General features: G+C 39.4%; 2 protein-coding genes across 8 annotated transcripts in view; one reads left to right on the top strand and one right to left on the bottom strand.

Annotated features, from left to right (window-relative positions):
• Nucleotides 1–4,978: 4,978 nt before the first annotated feature.
• LZIC (leucine zipper and CTNNBIP1 domain containing) lies at nucleotides 4,979–21,154 on the bottom strand. 5 transcript variants are annotated; one of them, XM_014737653.3, is made up of 7 exons: nucleotides 21,037–21,154; nucleotides 16,833–16,941; nucleotides 15,399–15,534; nucleotides 15,001–15,099; nucleotides 13,319–13,414; nucleotides 13,069–13,150; nucleotides 4,979–5,251 (listed from the first exon to the last, which is right to left on the bottom strand). In XM_014737653.3, the coding sequence occupies exons 2-7, from the start codon at nucleotides 16,931–16,933 to the stop codon at nucleotides 5,169–5,171; spliced, it is 597 nt and encodes a 198-aa protein (XP_014593139.1). In that variant the 5' UTR covers nucleotides 16,934–16,941; nucleotides 21,037–21,154; the 3' UTR covers nucleotides 4,979–5,168. The 5 variants fall into 5 exon arrangements, with proteins under 5 accessions (XP_014593139.1, XP_070117069.1, XP_023491596.1 ...); XM_070260968.1 differs by lacking the exon at nucleotides 21,037–21,154 and adding an exon at nucleotides 20,273–20,432; XM_070260970.1 differs by lacking the exon at nucleotides 4,979–5,251 and adding an exon at nucleotides 6,098–12,586.
• The window catches only part of NMNAT1 (nicotinamide nucleotide adenylyltransferase 1), a 28,347-nt gene continuing 27,820 nt past the window's right edge, over nucleotides 21,087–21,613 (top strand). The window contains exon 1 of one of the 3 annotated variants that reach the window (XM_005607545.4): nucleotides 21,087–21,204. The gene's annotated coding sequence lies outside the window, so the exon portion shown is untranslated. Of the gene's footprint in view, nucleotides 21,205–21,416; nucleotides 21,436–21,613 lie in introns of those variants that run through there. The other 2 variants (XM_070245738.1, XM_070245747.1) reach the window with 2 other exon arrangements.

Here is a 21,613-nt window from a genome sequence, read left to right as displayed (position 1 = left end):
CCAGCAATAACTTCAAAGTGCTCTCTCATTCAGGCTTTCCCTACCATCCTCAATTCATTGCCCACACAGAAACTAGAGGTATCTTCCTAAAATGTACCAGTGTTGTCACACCTCTACTATGCAATGACTTCTCTCAGTTTTCATGATGACGTTAAAAATCCTTGGCATGGCTACAAGGCCCTGCATAATCTGGCTCCAGCCTGCTCTTGAACCCACCTTTGCTGACTGGGCTGCAGTCACACAGGCCTTCTCCCTATTCCAAGATCACAGGGTACTTGTTTGTGCTTCGGGACTTCAGAAAATGCAGTTCTCTCTGCCTCAATGACTCTTCCCCACTTTTTCCCCCTTCACTTGACTGAATATTTGGTTTTCTTTGGTCTTCTTCAAGGAGACTTTTCTTAACCTATGCTAACCCCAGTCCCAGCATGGCCATAAATCCCAGGAGGGCAAAGAGGTCACTGTGAACTGTTCCCAACTAGCACAGTACCTGGCACATGCAGATGCTCAACAAATACCATTGCATGAATAAATAAATATGTAAATACCTCACCCAGGACTTCCCCTCCCATTGGCCAGCCACTCCTACTTCTCCATCTCCACCCCCAACTCAAATGCTATCAATCCTCTCACTCTTCACTTATTAAATTTATGATTCTATATTTTATCCTTTCAGCTTGGGGAGGGCTCTCTGGGCTCCCAGACATATATGTATCTTTAAATAGTTGCTTTCTGGAGCAAAGAAGTCTCTATCCTCTATACCAAAGGGATAACTATAACAGTAAAATTTTCAGGCCAAGGATGACACAACAGTAGAGCCACAGCAGGCTGCAGGGAAGGAGAGCTATTTTGAAGCAGTTATGGCAACAGTGGTCCTCAAATTTTGCCACATAGGAGGCCTTCCTGCCTTCAAGTTGAGCAGGCACAAGGTGAGAATGGGAGAGAAAGACGAGCCTTTGTACTGAATAAAGAGATTTTTCAGTAAAGAAAAAATAAGAACCAATTCTTTTTGTGTTTTGAGAACCAAATTTAAAAACATTAATAATTTCCAGTAATATAAAAAGTTTAAAAGGTTGTCATTTTCTTGGGTCCCTATGTTTGTCCTCCTGTCTACATTTGGTACAGCTCTAACTTCTCTGAGGACAGACAGTCATAAGGAGGCTAAGTGCAGAGCAGACAGAGGGCCACAGTCCTGCGCCATTCTCCTGTGTTTCGCCTTGGCAAATTACTTGTCATCTAATTTTACTTTGGAGATAATAAGGAATTATTAAACACAATGATGAAAGCATTTTGTAGATCAGTGAATGTACATATTTTGTGTCGTGAGTGGGCTACATGCAGCTGTGAACATCTGGCTGTCTGCCAACCTGTCCCTATAGGTTTCTGCAGCATCTGATGGGTAGATGCTCCCTACATCACAGAACCCTGCTTGTATTGTGCTTGCGAACAGTTTAAAGAAATAAGTATTTATTTCTTTGGCTGAGTGTTTTGATAGACCAACGTGTTTTGTAAGCGTATTTTGTCTGCATAGCCTCAAACATTCTAATCACCTAGTAGAGACAAATCAACATAAAACTTCAACTTGGATCCAAATACTCAGCCTATTAGCCTTTAAGCATAATAGTCTGTTTATCACTTTTTTTTTCCTGCTGATTATCGTCCAATTAAGTATAAACATTACCATCTTTAAAAGCAAATAGTCTCTACTCTCTGAGGATAAATGATAAAACAGCTGTCTTTCCCCCCAGCACATACACATATCAATACATTTCACATCTGTAGATGTTTCAGTGTTAATCAGTGTATTCAGGTGAGACTGAAAAGACCATTCCTGACAAGCAATTCCTTCCTCACCCTACTGAGGTGAAGACTGCCCAGTAGTTTATTGTTGTGAACAAGAAGCGGGGCTTGTTACTATCAAATATTTGTAGCTTTGCTCCTAACCCTTCACCCCTGTAAGAGTAGAAATTTTCAAACCTACCTGAAATGGTAAACCCCCCTGTTTCACATTCATGTATTTAGCTAGGGGTTTTCTTAAATCCTCTGCTGTTTGTAAGACTGAGGTCTGGCTTTGCAGTAATGTGACAGGCACTTGGATTTTGCATTTTGGTCCAGCAGAGATTGCCCAATTTAAATGAACTGCGCAGTTTTGTTTTCTCCACATCGCCCTCCCCTCACTTTCTGCATTACTGTTCTTCCGAGAATTACTTCCCATCAGCAGTATTTGCCCCCAGCTGGTGAATCAGATGGGGCTCTTTTTCATAGTTAATAAACACTAAAGGCTCAGGGCGGCAAATCTACACCCTGGTGGCAGCTAATGAAGAGCCTCACGTGAAAGCTCATGCAAAGGGGACAGGCATGGTGCAAATGTCCTGGGATCCAAGATTACTCACTCTTCTCCCACATGCTGCATAACGGATAGTAATGATTATTAATTATTTAAGCAAAGAACATGAGAGCCAACACAGGCAGCAAAAAAAAAAAAAAAAAAGGAAGCTGCACACTAGGATGCTCTGTTGAAATCATTTTAATTAGCACAAGCCACAGAGCCAAGGGAAATAGACCAAGATACTTAGCAAAGAATTTTTAAAAATTCTCTGCTACTTGTTTTCCCTTTAAAAAAAAAGCAAATTAGGTTATATTTGAATACATTGCTGACAAACTGGAATATGAAAATGAAATGGTTTCCACAGGCTCCCTTTGTCATGGCTGGGGGGTGAGGGCGGGAGTGATAGGAGGAGCTCAGTCAGGTCTTCGTAGGTTCTAGTGAATCCCGAGGCTGTGGGTCTCAAGTCTCCCCTCAAGATGCGTCTTTCTCGTTCATACGCAGTGAGGACACTGAAACTCTCAAGTTGAAGCTCCATCCACCCTGATTTTCTTTACTTTGTACTTTGGACTAAAACCTTCATGAGATTTTTCACTTCAAATTTCAAGCTTTGTGTCATTCCTAGTAGGGTTTACTTTTTCTCTGTATATATCATGATTCCTAGAACGGTCTCTCCCTATTAGATAAGCTGTGCTATTATTTAAATTAGTGAACTAAGTCTTGGCCTACCTTCACTTGTTTGAAACTCACTGGTAGTTCTACTACAGTCCAGCCTTTCCACATTGTCAATCTTTCTGCGGCTAATGTCATTTCCTTCTATAATGATAGTTTCCATTTCTAATTCAGTAACATTTAGAGAGATCTAACTCGATTACTATAACTGACCTGGCTCTGTGACTAACAAGAGACCATGTTTCCTTTGCAGGTGTCTTTTGCTGACCTTGTTCCAATATTCACACTACCTTACACTGAGTTCTTATAGGACCTTTCCATTGAACTGATTCAGATCTTCATCAACATCATATGTGATCTATTATGTATCCCCTGATTTTTGTTCAAGCATAGTCATTCAAGGAATATTTATTGGGTGCTTCCCAGGTATATGTCACTGTGCTAGGCAGGGGAAAAAAGCAGCAAATCAGACACATACTGTCCTTGCCTTAATGATGAGTAAGACAGACACCAATGAGTTACACAATTGAACAATTCATTGTAACTACAGTTAAGTGCTAAAAGCTGAAATACAATGGGGTGTGAGACCATATAATTGGGAATCTAACCCTGCATTAGGGTCAAGGAGAGCTTCCTTGGGAAAGTATATTTAAGCTTACACTTGAGGTATAAGTAGGAGTTAACTAAGCAAAGAGTGGGGAGAAAAGGACAGCACACAGGGGGACCAGCCCATACAAAGGCCATGAGGAGGCAAGAGAGCATGGTAAGATCAAACAACTGAGACAGAAAGCTGTGTGGCTGGAGTGCAGAGTGATGGGGAAAGAAGCCAGGCCCAGATCATTACGGAATTTATAGGTCATGCTAAACATTTGGTCTTTATTCCAAAAGTAATGAGAACTATTGAAAGGTTTAAACAAAGACGTGACATGGTTGGATTTGTATTTAAATAGATGATCATGGCTCTAGCATGGAGAATGGACTCAAATGGAACAAAACTGGTGTGTTAGTCTGCTAGTGATGCCTAACAAACTACCTCAAAACTCAGTGGCTTAAACAGACATTTATGTTTTTCGCTCTGGAGGTCTGCACATTGCCTGATATGGGTCTACTTCAGGCTGTGGGTTGACTATGACTTTGACTATGACTATGTTGGGCTGGGATCAGCAGGGTTTAGCTGTAGATTGAGATTAAGTCTGCTCCACATGTCTCCTCATTCTCTTTCGGCCAGAGAATACACTGGGCATATCCCTCTTATGATGGACAGCAGAAGAGCAAGAGCACCAAACTAAACTGTGGAAGCACATGGAAGACATCTCCAGGAGTCATATCCATAAACATTCTACTGGCCAAATCCAGTCTCATGGCCAAGCCCAACACAGTGTGATAAGGAAGTATATTCCACCTCAAGGGAGGGAGGTGTGAATAAATATTTGTTGAGTAATACTCCAATATCAAATATATGGATATCAAATATATGATATCAATATCAAAGCAGCTATGATCAAAGCTTTTTCCATTCTCATGGAAATCAAGTAAATGGCAGTCTATTGCTTCCCTCATCCTAAGCCATCTTGTTTTAGCCCCCAAACAACTGTTGTAATTTTCCCAAAGCCTTTAACAAATAGGGTATAAAACTGGTATAATGTTATCAGCTTAGAATTATTTTGTCATTTACAGAAGAGTTTAGGGAACTTGACCCCAGTTTTTTCATTGAGTCTATGGATACAGTATGTGTATGACTGGTAGGTTGTCAGAAGCACATGCTGCAACAATGATTTTACAAGCTTTCAGAAACGAATTGATCCCTTTCTGCACTTACTTCTACGCAAACATGAGATGAGTTTCTTCCTGTCAGGGCTGGCTCTACCTTGCCCAGGAATGCTCACTCTTCTGCCAGCTGCTCCAAGGCTACCAATTCTACAATGAGTTCCAAATGGATGGACTGGTACAGTGCTATGTACTCTCATTGATCTTTAGACATAATTTATTATTATTATTTACATTTTTATTTTTCTTTTAAAAAATAATTTATTATTTGAGGGGAAAAGAAAATCTGTTTTTTCCCAAAGTCCTGATTTCTTAGCTCACATTCTTGGGCTCGGTTTTAACTGGGTTCATTCCTTTCTCCCATTCTTGCAGTTAGGCATGTATTCCCAGCAATAGCCCTGAGTCTTCAATAAGAAGTCAGTCTTGCTGTGGACATCAACATTTTTGGTGTGAGGCTGAGGGAAGAGTCCATGTAACTTGGGAGCAGCCCTGGAGAGTGAAAGTGAACTATTTTTAGCTGAATTCAAGTGGAGGCAATTCACTAAAAGAATCCAAAGGCTTTAGCAATATCTTAGACTGACTTTAATGAGCAGTTAGACTGAAATAGCTACAGGCTCCAGGGGGTTGACCAAACCTATTGAGGACCTCTACTGGGATATAAAAAGGTGCTTATATAGCTTGCATCATGAAGCAGTGTCAGCTTCTTCCATGCCCCCAGCACAGTGCTCAGCATGGGAGCATTTCTGCTCATCTTACTAATTGGACGCTAAGTACAGACAGAACAGAAAGGGACACTTATTTCTCTAATAAGTAGAAAAGCTTTCTTAGGAAAGAGCAGAAGACAGGCTCACAGAGAAGAGGAGACAGGGAGTCCTCAAGCAAGCATACAGGTGACACTTGTGACTTTTTAAAACAACTTTGAGCAGGCAATTTTCATTTAATTTCTTTTCAGAGTAGGAGACACATAGAAACAGCATGCTAAAGGGGCTGCAGTGCCAGGAAAAAATAAAGGGACTAATTTTAATTTGCCTTCCATTTCTGCTGCTAATGACACCCTGCTGAGACAGACTATAATATTAACACACAAATTCCCACAGACCCAATAACATTCTTTCATTAGGATGTCTTGGGTTTTTCTAAGATCTCTTTAGCACAATTTCTATCATTAAAAGGAAATATAACAGAAAAAGTAATTTATCTCACCTCCAGTAAAGAAAAAGAAAGGAGTAACAGAATTATAGGCTTTTTCCCACATTAGGTACTCCCAGTTAATTTTATTTTATGATCTTAACTTCTCATTACTTCAGATAACTAGAATATGAACACAAGCTTCCCTTAATCAAACCAAACACAATGCTTCCATTTTATTTAGTATTCTTAAAAGATATTTTAAGATTTTATACATTTCCTTATATTGTAGTTTCAAAGCAATTTATACATTTAATAACCATTCTGCACAAAATACCTACATGAATATTTGAAAGGCGACTTGACAAAATGGGACAAAAATTAAGTATAAAAGATTGGTAGAATTAGGACTAGAAATGGAGTGATGGGGTTCAGGACGCGCTACCCTAAACTACGGCACCTTGGCATACTGAATCTTTTAAGCTGAAGGAGTCTGAGAAACGGCATGTGCAGGAAGGACTTTTGACCTTCCCATGAAGCAGATCAAAACTCTCATGTGAGAGGTGCCCTCCCTTTACCTGGAGGAGAGGAGCATCCTTACCTCCGATGACAAGGGACATAGAAAGGAATGTGAACAAACAGGCCTTGCTAAGTTTCCCTCAGCTTACTATACTTAGCCTGCCTTTGTCCTATCACATCTTTCCAGGACTTTCCACTCTTTATCAAACCTAGCACAAAAACCGTTTTTCTGGGTCTTCATTTCCTTATGAAGTTTCCTGTGTCACATAAAACTTACACTAAATAAATTTGTAATGTTTTTCCCTTGTTAATCTGTCTTTTGTTATAGGTGTCCAGTCAAGAACATAAAAGGGTAGAGGAAAGATATTTTTCCTCCCTTACAGAAGTAGTCCAACTTTCTCTCCATTTAATATTCTCCAAAACAACTTAATAACACAAATATTTTAATGATGTTTGTAGATTACAAATTAATTAAAAGATGAGGTAAAAAATTATAGATGAAAGAGATGATTTAGATCAAATTGTATAGATAAGGATTATTTCTAAGTATAATATTCTTTATAATATATAGATATACATCTGAAATAATGTTTCTAAGGACCCAGCTAACTATAATAGAGTAACAGATTTTTTTTTTATTCTTAGGTCTATTTAAAACTCAATTTTATCATTGTAAAATAAACCTCTTGTGATGCAGCTGGATATCTAAACCTCTATTAATTATATAAACACTTAAGAGTCTGGTAAAAGAAAAAAAGACTCTACCCAATATCCATTTTAGAAAATTTAACAAAAAATAGATAAGTAATATGTCTGGATGTATCAGCACTCAGTAAATGTCTCATGATAGAAAAAAATGACATTATAATCGGAAGAGGTAGCAGATAGAAACTTTCCTCGTTCCCACATAGTAATCATTGTTAAGATTTTTCCAAAACATGTTTTCTTCTCTTCAATTTCAAGAATTAATCCCCATCAGGGAAAAGCACATTTTGAATTTTTCAAACCAAAAGGACCTAGTGTACACAGTTTGTCCCGTGCTTTGATTTTAACAAAATTAACCTGGCACAATCAGCCTCCCACTCTGGCAAGTAGCACTGTGGGAGGTCACAAGTGCCTTGTGGGAGGAGACGTGCCACCAGTCCTGTCAGACTCCCGGAAGAGAGGCATGCACTTGAGTGAGCACACACTCACACCCCTCACTTCTCATCCAAGCTCACAAGTTAAAGACAGAGCCCACATTTTCCTTTCTGAGAATGGAAAGCGGATTTAGGTGTCTATTATGTACTCCTTTATATGGAGTCTTGCTCAGGGTATTTTCTTGCAGAGGAATAAAACACTCATACTGCTGGAAGACAAGATGAAAAGAAATGCCACAAGGCTGAGGCTAAGGGACTGAGAGTTTGCCTGTTTGCTCCAAAAGTACAAATGTTTCTTCCCTGAGTAAATACGAAACAAAGTATTTAAGTAAGTGAGCATAAGCTCAGAGCTTTATCAACCAAATTTAAGGTGTAATTTACCAAGACCTAGAATCAACTTGATGTGAAATTTGAGATGCTAACAATCTTTTTTTTTTTTAATAAGATGAAGTAGTAAAAGCACCACATTTTCTAAGATCATGGTCAAATCATAGGGTTAAGGCAATCAGTTATAATCTAATTCAGGCCAAATATTTGCTTTTACCTAAATTATCTATCTCTTTGATTACCATTGAAGGTAACTGCCTCAGTTTTCAACTCGGCCTGGTTTATAGGTATTGGAAAAATAATGCCAGGCCTAAAGGAACCAGGTTTTCACAGAAGCCAAAAAAAAAAAATCATTAAACTCCTCTTACAGGAAAGAACGGCCCCATGTAATATGACAATTTAGCAGTAACAAAAAATAGTACCTGACCTACTGACATTTTAGAAGAAATAAACATGATTAAGATAACTTAAGCTCTTAACCCATGTATTGAAATCATGACTGTAATACAAAATCAGAGGTTCTTGTGGGAAGGCTTCAAAAGTTCAGTCACAGTTGCCAGAAGTTGGGGGCAGAGGATCTGTGGCTGATACACAATCTTAGAAAAAATGCTTACCAGCATTATCTTCTTCTTTTTTAACTCAAAAGTATATTGATGGTTCTCATTGACCTCCTTTATAGTAAATAATTTTGTACTTAGTTATTTTTAATTGTAGTCCATTGTCTGAGGCTGTAAGGATCTTCTCAGAGAAAAACAACCAAGCGTTAGGAGCCTTCCAACTGACAGCCTCAAAACTCTCAACCTGGAGGATCCTCTGCTTGGACTCTCCATTGTGGCCTCTTGAGAACATCACTGACCCCTTCTGTTTGAGGCCCCTTTCAGCACTACAGTCTCTCCACTTTGCTACCAGTGTAAGCAGGAAGAGAGATTTCAAAAAGAAAATTAGGATGGCAAAAGGCCACATACTAGGGGAATATTCTAGATGAGCCCTATTTTTCACCTGCTTTTTGCAACTTAATGAAAATATTAAATACTAGTTTCTCCAGTTTCTAAATCTTTTTAATTCCAGGGCCAGACAGACTGGAAGCAATTACAGCTTGTTCATGAGGGTCTGTGGGAATGCTGACAGTTTTAATTTACATATTAACGCTGGAAAACATTTTGAGAGGAAAAGAAGAGCATTCTTTGGTCTTAGTAATGAATAGACTAAGAAAAAAACGAACAGGAAAGTGGTTGAAAAGCTCTAGGCAAAATGGTCCAGGTTTATTTTTTCTGTAATAATTTCAAACTATCCCTCATTCACTGTAATAAGACACCATTCCAACGGTGGATTTGCAGTCTTTTATTTTGCCTAAGATGACTGTTCTTTGGCTGAGTGTCTTCAGTAAAAGGCCTAACAATCAAAGTGAACAATCCATCTGTCTCAACTCCAACTCCTTCCTGGGAACAACTCATTCGATTGCTTGTTTTTCACCTCTACCACCCACCTAGAATACCTATCTTACCGCTCACAGGATAAAAACAAAACAAAACACTGAAACATAGGAATTGTTTTAAATTATTAGATTTCATTAAACAGCCCAGTTGGATGCTTACTCATTGGAATTTACTCCTGCTTCATCCCCAGTTCTTTGACAAATTCTTTTCATTCAAATATTAGCTTGACCCAAGAATGTCAGAAAGTTAGCTGCCTTAGCATTAGTTATTGCAGTCTGAGACCTCCCCAAGAAGTCCAGAAAACTAGAAACATAGCAAAATATGAACAGGAAACACAGTTTGCAAGTCATTTAATAACTATAGTTGTATAGAATTTTCAAATTGTTCATTTTTTCAAATTATTTTTCTGAATTAAATATCAAATTTGTGAAACAAAATATATCATATGGCCCTGGAAAGAACTGTTAAATGGTGGAGTAGTGCCAATGAAAAACTTCTTTCTGTATTAAGGAAGAGAGGGGAATGCACAGTAATCTATGTGATAGGTAAGTCCTATTATCCCCATTCAACAGAAGAGGAAGATGAGGCTCAAAAAGATTAAGTAACCTAACAAAGGTCACATGGCCATGACTGACATGGCACTCCCAATTTGGCCACTTTAATTTATTATCTATTTATTTATTTATTTGCTGAGGAAGATTTGCCCTGAGCTAACATCCACTGCCAATCTTCCTCTTTTTGTGTGTGGGCTGCCATCACAGCATGGCCACTGACAGACAAGCAGCGTAGGTCTGCGCCTGGGAATGGAACCTTGGCCACTGAAGCAGAGTGCACTGAACTTAACCACTAGACCACTGGGGCTGGCTCTTGGCCAATTTTAAAGGAAGATTAATTTTAAATTGGGTACCAGTCATTACTTATAAAATGAACACATTAATGTGATTAATTACAAAATATTTAACTGATGTGGGCCTTATAGAAAGTTTAAGGGAAACCAAAATTAAGGACTCCAGATTCATCTAGGCCCCTTTCAAATACAAAATATTCCTAATATTCCTTGTCCTATTACTGGAGGGGAAGGAGGAATCTTTCTATGGCTTAAAAAATAGCAATTCCAGGGGCTGGCCTGGTGGCACGGTGGTTAAGTTCACACACTGCTTTGGTGGCCCCAGGGTTCGCTGGTTCAGATCTTGGGCATGGACCTATACACTGCTTATCAAGCCATGCTGTGGTGGCATCCCACACAGAAGAACTAGAAGGACTTACAACTAGGATATGTAACTATGCAGTGGGGCTTTGGGGAGGAAAAAAAAAAAGCAATTCCATTCCTAGATATATACCCAAAAGAACTGAAAATAAGTATTTAAACAAATATTTATACACAAATGTTCATAGCAGCATTATTCACAATAGGGGTTAATAATGGAAAAAATGGGAAAAAACCCAAATGTTCATCAAGAGATAAATGAATAAACACAATGTGGTATTCATGTAAGTGAATATTTTCAGCCATTAAAAGGAATGAGGTACTGAAACATGCTACAATGTGGATTAACTTTGACAATATCATGCTACGTGAAAGAAGCCAGACACAAAAGGTCACATATTGTATGATTCCATTTATATGAAATATCCAGAGTAGGTAAATCTACAGACAGAAAGTAGATGGGTGGTTGCTGGAGGGCTGGGGGAAGGGAATGGGGAGGGACAGCTTAATGGGTATGGGGTCTCCTTTGGGGGCGATGAAAACGTTTTGAAACTAGATAGTGGTGATGGTTGCACAACACTGTGAATGTACTAAATGCCAATGAATTGTGAATTTTATGTCACATGAGTTTCACTTTGATTAAAAAAAACATAGAATAATGAAATAACGATGATTGACCATAAAGTCCTAGATGAATAGTAGGTAATTTGCTTTTTCTTGGTTTGTCACAATTTCAATAAGTTTTTGACTGTCATAAATGAATATATAAAAAAGTACCCATTAAAACTTCTAAATAAGGCATTAATGTAGCTGAGGTCCCCTAATTTATGCAGTTGGCAGAGCACCTAATAGAGTTTACAGTATACGAGAAGCTTTAAAAACGTTTCAAATTTGTATAAAGTGCAAAGAAAAAGAATACTGAGAAATACATGAAAGAATATAAAGTGGCCAGAGCCTAGGAAATAAGCTAACATACATGCACATGGGGAAATCTACATATTTGAGCATGCAGAGAGACATAAACACTCCGGAGAGAAACCTGCTTTTCCTCATAACTTATTTTGTGTCTCTCCAAAAACTGAAGAGTAAATAGTAGTTTACAGTCACCACCCTCTGGGTTTCAGCAAAGAGGTCACACACAGGGAGGGCCTCTAGCTGCCACTTCCAATTGCTTCCCTGGTGAAACAACGCAGGAGGTTAAGTTACTTCAGGAGACTCTCAACAGGGCTCCTATTGTTCCAAGTTCAAAACTCAGAGATACAATGGGCCCCATTCATACGAAGAGCTTACAGGCTGGGGAATGGTCCCTTAGTGACAACTTTTTGTTGGGACATCGAATTTTCATAAACACGGTCTTGCACAAATATGTATTAATTATTTTTTAAAAACAGCACAGAATAAAGAAATAAAATTCAAATGGACACTAAACTGAGACACTAAATGGACACTAAACTGAGTCTTATCCCCAGCTCTGTCTCTCATGAGACTATAAGCAAGTCACTTGCTCTTTCTGAGCCTCAGTTTCCTTGTTTATAAAATGACAATGATTTCTAAGATCACTTAGAACTCTAAAATTCTGTGAACACATATGAGGTCTATTGATGTTGCTAAACCATTCACTCCAACAAGTGGGGATAAATTATGAGTAGAAGAAAATCATTAATTCACACCTTTTCATTTACTATCAGCACTTAAAAACAAGGAGCTTTAATAAAAACAGGCAGAAAAACTATTTTCTGTTCTCTCTCCCTTAAACAGACAAATCGTAATGAATGAGGTCCAGTGAGTGCCCCCAACGAGTCCAGGATCACTCAAACAGGTAGCCCTACACAAAGCACAATGATGAAGGGCATAAACAGAAGCCACGAGCATGTTTTTCTATCACCTTTTCTTAGCTTACTAATGCATTTCAAGAATCTCTTGATTTCTTTGCAATGACTCAAAATCGCCAGAAGAAAAATGCCAGTTACAACAAGAATGTGACCAATGTCCCAAGCTTCCACACCATGTCATTTTTTTGTTTTTTCAACCTCAAAACTTGCCAAAGCAAGAACTTTGTCTCCAGAGCCTAAGGAGAAAGACACACAATAAACAAAAAGGTCATTTCAAATGCATTTACAGTGCCAGGTAAAGAGGGGAAAATCTATCACATAGATATTGAAACGGAAAGTAAAATGAGCTTCTAATATCAGTGCATTACCCTTAACCCTTCCCAGTGCCATCCCGATTTCCTTCCCCTGCACAAGCAACTCAGCTACACAGGGTGACTTACTGGTTATAAATCCTTACTCTAGCTTTAGGTGTGAAATAGAGTATGTAAAACTTCAGTTTACTTTCATAGTAACATTCAGCTGACAAACAGGCTATATTAATTTAATTATTTTAATTTAAAAGTATTGGGAAATAAACCCAGTAAAAGGGATTTATACAGAAAACAACTCTGGTTTTACCTCTCAACTCAAGAAAAGGCCATCATATTATCTTACCCATGCTATCTGTCAATCTGGAGCAGTAATTCATGCCAGCTTTCAGAAATAAAAGGGTACTCACCAAGGTCTGAGGAGACTTTCTCAAACTGGCTGAGTATGGCACCTGCATTTGCTGACAAGAAGGCCTCATCATCTGCAGTCAGCTAAAAAAACAAAGCCCAGCAGAGTGGCTTCAAATGTTACCAAGCGGTTCCAGGAACCACCATTCAGAATGTCTCAGGACCACAAACTAGATCACAGATCAAGAAGTTCTGTACCAAATACTTCATACTTTTTCTTTATAGCTAATATATTAAATTAAATGTGGGTACCTTCTCTCCAAGTTTCCTGAGCGCTGTTAGTATCTCCACTTTCTGTTGGGTGTACAGGTCTCTTTCCAGCTTTCCTACCATGAGATCTCTATCCATCTATAATGGATGAATGCAAAGCATATGGTATTTAAGTTAAAAACATTCTATGCATAAAATCCAGCTTTTCAGATCTATTTCTTAAAAAAAGATCCTTTAGCTGATTTATATTATAAAAAACCATAGAAACAATTCAAAACAAACACGAAAGAAATGCCATTACGTAGTTCTAATAAATCTTAATGTTAATAATAACCATTGTCTTAGTTATAAACTCTACTGAGGAATTAGTAGGTCAATAGCTTCCTTCAGAGAGGAGCTATCCTCTAAGAACTCATTTCACTGAACCAAAGTGTTGTCTACAGGCTTGAATGAGATAACCGGTATCAGATCTCCTGGAACTGTGGTTAACTCTACAAAGTTCTGGTGGTGGAACTCTACCACCAGAAACACGGAGAGCATGTAGCATGTACTGGTACTATTCTATGTGCTTTACACGTATTACATATTATACACAATATGTGCTTTACATATATTATTTCATTTAATCCTCATAACAACCATAGAGGTAGGAACTATCATTATCATCTTTTTACACATGGGGAAATTGAGGCACAAAGACGTTGAATAAAATAACTTCCCCAAGGTCACATACCTCCACAGTGGAGCAGGGATACAAATCCAGCCAGTCTGACCCAAGTCCATGCTCTTAACCTCTATGCTACTGAATTACCAGTGGCTGCAGATAACTTTTTAATGCCCTAATTCGATTCAAGTCTATAAACAGACTTCCTGAAGTAACAGGTTTATAATGATGTTTGAAATTCTTAGATGAAAAAGGCCACACATGCATAAGGCAATGCTGCTAATGAATTCTAGGTGGGATTTCAACTCAGGGCTCCAGAAGTAAATGGTAAAACTTTAAAGGTGGAGTCTAAGTAGAAGTGGTCAGTAGCAATTTAAACTGCCATATGCTGTTTAAACCTCTACATATCGTTATCAACAATAATTACTCAAAAGACTAACTTCTCGTCAGAAAACTATGGGTTGTGGCTCTAAACTCAACCGACCAATTTTTTTTTTTTTTTTTAAAGATTTTATTTTTTCCTTTTTCTCCCCAAAGCCCCCCGGTACATAGTTGTGTATTCTTCGTTGTGGGTTCTTCTAGTTGTGGCATGTGGGACGCTGCCTCAGTGTGGTCTGATGAGCAGTGCCATGTCCGCGCCCAGGATTCGAACTAACGAAACACTGGGCCGCCTGCAGCAGAGCGCGCGAACTTAACCACTCGGCCACGGGGCCAGCCCCCCGACCAATTTTTTTTTAATAGACTGATTTTTAAAGCAGTTTTAGGTTCACAGTAAATTGAGCGAAAGATACAGAGATTTCCCACATACTCCTTGCCTTGACTCACGCATAGCGTCCCCGTTATAAACACCCCCCACGACAGTGGTATATTTGCTACAACTGATGAACCTACACTGACACATAATAATCACCCAAAGTCCATAGTTTTCATTAGGGTTCACTCTTGGAGTTGTACATTGTCAACTGACCAATCTTTAAACTTTAGAACAACATAATGAGCAAATTCTTGGGCTGAGAAAAGAAACACACACAGCAAGTGGATCAATTTAAAGAAACTTTACCTCTGCTAACCTTGTCCGAAGCTGACCTGGTTGTTTCTTTGCAAACAATCTGATGACCTCTGGGGTTTTAAAGGCCTGACTGATAGCTGCCTGGATAGCCTAGCAATACAAGAATACAGATATTGCAATAATTGATTGGTGCATCTTTAATTATTAATAGGTCTTTGTTCATCAAACACTGTTACAATTTTAGTTTCCATTTGCTACTTCTGTGCATGTCACTGGAGTCAAATACATAACTAAATGAAGATCTAGAAGCAGATGCTGTTTTATCCATAAGTAGACACTCATCTAGAAGTTAAAACCAAAAAAGGATACATTTTCTATCTTAAATATACTTAGAAAAAAAATAAAGAAAAAAATAACCTGTGTTACCAATGTGAGTAAATTATGCTTACCAGTTGCATTCCACTTAGCTCATCTACCAAAGTCATATTTCCAGACATAATTTTCTTCAGTGAATCATTAAATTCACTTAGTTGCTCCAGAGTTTCCTTTTTGGTTTCTTCATATTCATCTGTATCAAGTTCCTCTCTGAAGTACAGAGAACATAATATAGAAAAATATAAAGTTCCAAGTGAAAAAAGCAATCTTAGTATTTACACACTAAGACTTCAGATACATATATTTACAAAAAATGTCTTGGGGGGAAAAAGGTTGAAAGTAAATATCAAAATTAGTATGTGTTAGTGTTCGGATATTAGTAGTTTGGGTGTTTTCCTACAGTGAGGTGACTTTGATAATTAAACATTTTTCTCTTACCCAAATGAAGCACCCTTAACAAACCACATAATACCTTCCCTTTAAGCAGCCTAGGAATCAATGGTATAACCTTGGGCAAGATACTTCACATAGCCAAGCCTCAGTTCCCTTATCTATAAACTGCAGACAATGACAGTACTTCCGACAGCGTTGCTATGAGCATTAAATGAAATCTGGAAAGCGCTTGGCATATAACAGGTACTTGATAAATAGCTGTTATTATGATCATCATTATCACTGATGGTAGGTAAAATTTTGTACACCTTGAAATACAAAAGCAATGCAGTACATGTCATCTGAGTAAGAGGCTATTTTTACTCACAAATCAAACAACCCATTTATTAAACATTTACCTCAAATAACAGCTCCCATTTATCAAGCTCCTACTCTGGGCTAAGCACTGTGTCAGTCCCTTCATTTATAATACTTATAACAACTTTTCAAGGTTCTTAAAAAAACAACAGCATGGGGCCGACCCATTGGTGTAGCGGTTAAGTTCAGGCACTCCACTGTGGCAGCCTGGGGTTTGCAGGTTCAGATCCCGGGCGTGGACCTACATCATTCGTCAAAACCATGCTGTGGCAGCAACCCACATAGAAAATACAGGAAGACTGGCACAGATGTTAGCTCAGGGCCAATCTTCCTCAAGCAAAAAAGAAAGAAAGAAAAGAAAGAAAGAACAGCCTTAGTCCTTTGAGCAGTTAAGGCTGAAAACATACACTAGAAGTTCAAGTAGTACCTTCTAAGCTTGATACCAGGCAGGACTATTTAAATACTTAAAGACAAGGGAGGTGTTAGTATTTCCACTTCACACTGGAGGAAATGGAAACATAAGTGGGTTAAGTATTTTGCCCAAGTTCACACTTAGTAATTAATCAAAAGGCTTTCACATCCAGTTTATATGCCTCCAAAGGCTGCACTGAGTTTATTTCTAGAACAAAGCACTGTGAAGAACACTATAGGGGAAACCAAAATCACACATGGGTTTGCACCCACGGAGCCTGTAATCTACCTGCAGAAAAAAAAAAAAAGCCATTTTATAGCATAGCAGCATACAATTATACTATTACCTGCATTCCTCCAGATCTTGTAATTGCTGCATTAGTCTATCCAACTGTTCTTCTAAATTCTGCTTTAATTTGCTGGTCTCTGTCTTTCCTCTGGAAGCCATTTTAATCTCTAAGTTGAAGAATAAACCCACATACAATATATATTCAGTTATTTGAAACGATTCAACATACCAATGCAATTTAAAATAGGCTATACTCTTTCTGAGCTACAGGTGTGGGAAAGACAGTTGTGCAAAGAAAATCTCAATTTAGATAAAAAAGTTTAAACTCATATAGTAGTAACACCTCACAAAAACGCCTGGCAATCTTCTTAATTGACTTGACAAATTAGTTAGAAGTCTTCACGATTGGTATATCTTACTTTAAACAGATTTGATAAACGAAAATACAGAAATAGATTTATAAAGAAACAGAGCAGGTGTGACTTTGCTTGACAAAAAGATTCATTGTACTATTCCTTTTCCTTCTTAACAAGTCTGCGCCAAGACTCACACCACTCCTCGTGTTATCTTCTTGGTCTTGTGTGCATTTACCTAATGAGTTGTGGGCATGAACAACTTTTGATGTGAATTTCTTCTTTGGAAATGTGCCCATTTTTCCACTGGATTATCTTTCTCTTACTGATTTATATAACATGGATATGAAGGCTTTGTAGCCGTGTTGCAAATATTATCTCTTGTCTCCAGACTTTAAATTTTATATATGGCGTTTTTTATCACACAATGATAAATTATTATTATTATTATTATTATTATTTTGCTGAGGAAGATTCCCCCTAAGGTAACATCTGTGCCAATCTTCCTCTATTTTATACATGGGTTGCCGCCACAGCATGGCCACTGTCAAGTGGTACAGGTCCATGCCCAGGAAATGAACCCAGGCCACCAAAGCAGAGCATACTGAACTTAACCACTAGGCCACGGGGCTGGCCCCCTAAATTATTATTTTTAATGGCCAAATCTATCTATCTTCTCCTTAAGTCTTCTTAGTTTTGTGACCCATGAAGGCAAGCCCTAACCATTTCAAGATTTTTAAAAATATACTATTTTATATTTTAAGACTTTTATAGGTTATATATGTATATACGTATTTTTTTATTTTTGAGGAAGATTAGCCCAGAGCTAACATCTGCCGCCAATCCTTCTTTTTGCTGAGGAAGACTGGTCCTGGGCTAACATCCGTGCCCATCTTCCTCTACTTTATATGTGGGACGCCTGCCACAGCATGGCTTCCAAGTGGTGCCATGTCCGCACCCGGGATGGAAACCGGCAAACCCCGGGTCGCCGGAGCGGAACATGCGAACTTAACTGGTGCACCACTGGACCGGCCCCTAGGTTATATATTTTTTACATTTAGCTCTTTAAGCCACCTGCAACTTTTTTGTTAATGCTGTGCAGTATTTTATTTTCTTTCAAATGGACAGCCAGTTGTCCCAACACTGTTTACCAGTCAGTATTCATTTATGCCACCTCTAATGTAGACTCAATAGAAACAGACCAAGTCTGTTTCATTGATAACGTTCTGGTCATAAGGCATCAGCTCACTGTTTTAATTACTATAGCTTTAGAGCTGGTGTACACTGATAACCGATAAGGAGTTCCCTTTATTATCGTGGGGTTGTTTTCCCCCAATAATTCTTGTGCATTTTCTCTCCTAGATGAATTTAAGAATCAGTTTGTCAAATTCTCTTAAAAAGTCAACTGAAATTTTGACAGGGATTACATTAAAATTAGAGACTAATACAGAGAAAATCTGTATCTTTGAAATTTGAATCTTCCTATCAAGCAATACATCTCCCCATTTATCTCGACTTTCTTCTATGATCCTTAGTTTAAAAATAAAACTATTTTTTATTCCCCAAAGCCTTGAACATTGGCTTTTCTCAGATATTTTGTATTTTTTGTTAATATTGGGAACAGGGAACAATTTCTGATTATTGCTGGTGTAGAGAAAAGCTACTGACTTTGGTGTATTGATATTGTATGCATTTACCTTATCATTTATAGCACTTAAGTTTTTCCATTTATAAAAATTAAACTTGCATTCCTTTCAGGAAATACATTTTGCTTAATATTAGGTATAACCATTCATCAAAACCTAAATTCTAGGGTAACTTATTAAAGCATTTAAAATTTCCCTACATATAAGCATTACCAGATGATTTGATACGTGAACTTCAATGAAGAGGATTCCTTACATTATATTCAAGATAAATGAAATCAGTTTTTTAAAAAGATTACTACCATATCTTTTAAAATTGGCTTAAATCATCCATGATCATTAATGATATGTAAATATAAATGAGCTACATTATGACCAGAAGTGTAATTTACTATAGCTATATTTATATATAATAGATTCATGTATAATTAATAAGTTAGCCAGAAATATAATTTATTATAGCTATGCTTCATGTATAATTTCTCCTTGAAGTATACAATTAAATTTTACTCTTAAATCTGTTGAATTTCCCAGCAAAAGTCAAGGCAAACCCAAGATAACATGGAAAGTATCTTTTCAGGCTTAATTTCCTACAGTCTAATCATGCTGAACTACTTGCTGTTTCAAAACATGTCATGCACTTTCATCCTTCTCTTTTGAGCCTGCATTTTTTCTACTCATCAAGCCCAGATCATCCATTCTTCAAGGTCTAGCTCAAGTTTCACCTTCTCCCTAATACTTTCCTTGGTTCCCTCCCAATCACTAGTTGTGAGTTATTTGAGAGTAGGATTTTATTTTTCTTTACACACCAGCATCTACCACAATGCTGGGCCAATAGAAAGTAGTGAATAATTGGTAAACGAGGGGCTGGCCCAGTGGCTCAGCGATTAGGTGCGCATGTTCAGCTTCGGAGGCCTGGGGTTCACCGGTTTGGATCCCGGGTGTGGACATGGCACCGCTTGGTAAGCCATGCTGTGGCAGGCATCCCATATATAAAGTAGAGGAAAATGGGCATGGATGTTAGCTCGGGGCCAGTTTTCCTCAAAAAAAAAAAAAAAAAATTGGTAAATGAATAATAAGAATTGATAGCTTCTTCCACTGCATCTTATTCTCTATTGAGGACTTGTTTCTGCCTTGAATTATACGTGATTTCATTATAGCACGTTTGTCTTTTTCTCCAAACTGTAAACTCTGACAGCAGAAAATGATTCCTCTCCTAGCCTCCTCAGCACTTAATACTGAATAGATATTCGATAACTGGATGAGTATATACAGGCACAACATATTTTAAGGAGGTAAAGCTATTCTAAAAAATTTTCAGGGAAGATGGAGGCACTTCAAAAGCCTTAACCTGGCGCTACATTACTTGAGATTTATCCCAGAAAGATTAACTCGCTGGCACCACCTAGCACTCAATACGGGTGGTGCACCTCTTACCGAAACTGCAGAAATGGCGCTCAAAAACTAATCTGGAGTGGAAGGGACTCATTCTTGCTCACCTGTCTGTTAGTACTCTGAACTCTGCACAGTGCTAACCGGTCTCAAAATACATAAACCTCCAATTCTTGAAGTTCCAAGTGTCATAAACTTGAAGAAAGTGAAATTGTTCATCAGGAGTACAAGAGGCTCAAAGTTCAAACCACCTGGCGGTGGAATTGGCTGGGAAAAGGGAAACCATTAACAAATAGTTTTATGTACTATATATAAACTTGGCCTAAAGCAGCCCAGATAACTTCCACTTGAGCAGCCTAAACACACCCCCTTCTTTCTAGGAAGACATCACGGGGGCGGGCGGAGGGTGAGGAGGACACCTGTTTCTCTGCACGGCGCCTCTGGCAGCCTTTCCGAGGTTTTCCTAGTGAGGCCGAGGGTGTTACTGGGGATAACCCCGCACCCGGGCCCGCCCTGGAGGAAGCTGTCAGACCCAGAGCACGGAAAAGGGGAGGCCGCAGAGCGCAGGTTTCCCCGGCTGGAAGTGAGCTGCGTTTGGACTTCAACCACCTGGACGCGGTCAGCGCGCAGCTCCGGCCACCGCCCCAAATCCCACCCCCACGGGGGACCTTGAAGCTCCCGGACTCGGGTCCCGCGGCGGCCGGGCTCCACTAGGCCCGGGCGACCAGAGGTCGCCGTGACCCGCCGCCCCCGAAAATCTTCCGGCCCTCCCGGACCAGAACCGAGACAACCTCCTCAGCCCCTCTGGGGTCCCCTGCTCGCCTCCGCCCACCAGTCGGTCCCAGAGTTCGGAGCCAGGGGCCCCGCCTACCTGAGGGTCCCGGCCGGGCCCACGCGCGCAGGAGAAGTACTTCCGCCGGACGCACACACTTCCGGCCTCCTGGAGCCAATGAGGGTGAGGCCGTGGTGTTCCCCGCGCTAGCGTCCGGGTTGCGGGTCGTCTCCCTGAGGGCTCAGGCCCGGCGGCCCTGAGGAGGTGGTAAGTCCCCGTCCTGGAGCTGCTGAGAACCCGGTGTCTAGGGGAGTCAGCCCAGGACTTTTTGTCGCAAGCTTAGGGGAGTCCAAGATGGTGCGGTCTTTGAGGGTCAAGTACAACGGTCCCCGAGGCAAGGTCATGTTCAAGTTTGGGGCACAGTCTGGCCTCTTCAGTGTTTCGATCTCTCTGTAGAACCCAAAACCTCGGTCAGTTTGCCTCTGGCCTTCGGAACAGGTGAATTCAACCCGGAAAAAAACCAGAAAACCTCCCAGAGGCTTCCTGAGCTTGGCGGAGGTGGGGGGCGGAGGGCAGAGGAAGAAGTCCTCCCTTCTGAACTTCTCTTTCCTCCGAAATGCTTCTTTCTGAAGCCCTGAGAGGCTGGACCCACCCTCCTGGAAGCGGTTTGGCACGC

The sequence above is a fragment of the Equus caballus genome, chromosome 2 (genome assembly GCF_041296265.1).
Source record: "Equus caballus isolate H_3958 breed thoroughbred chromosome 2, TB-T2T, whole genome shotgun sequence".
NCBI classification, from domain to species: Eukaryota; Metazoa; Chordata; class Mammalia; order Perissodactyla; family Equidae; genus Equus; species Equus caballus.
The sequence above is the reverse complement of the archived record's forward strand: the minus strand, read 5'-3'. Positions and strand labels throughout refer to the sequence as shown.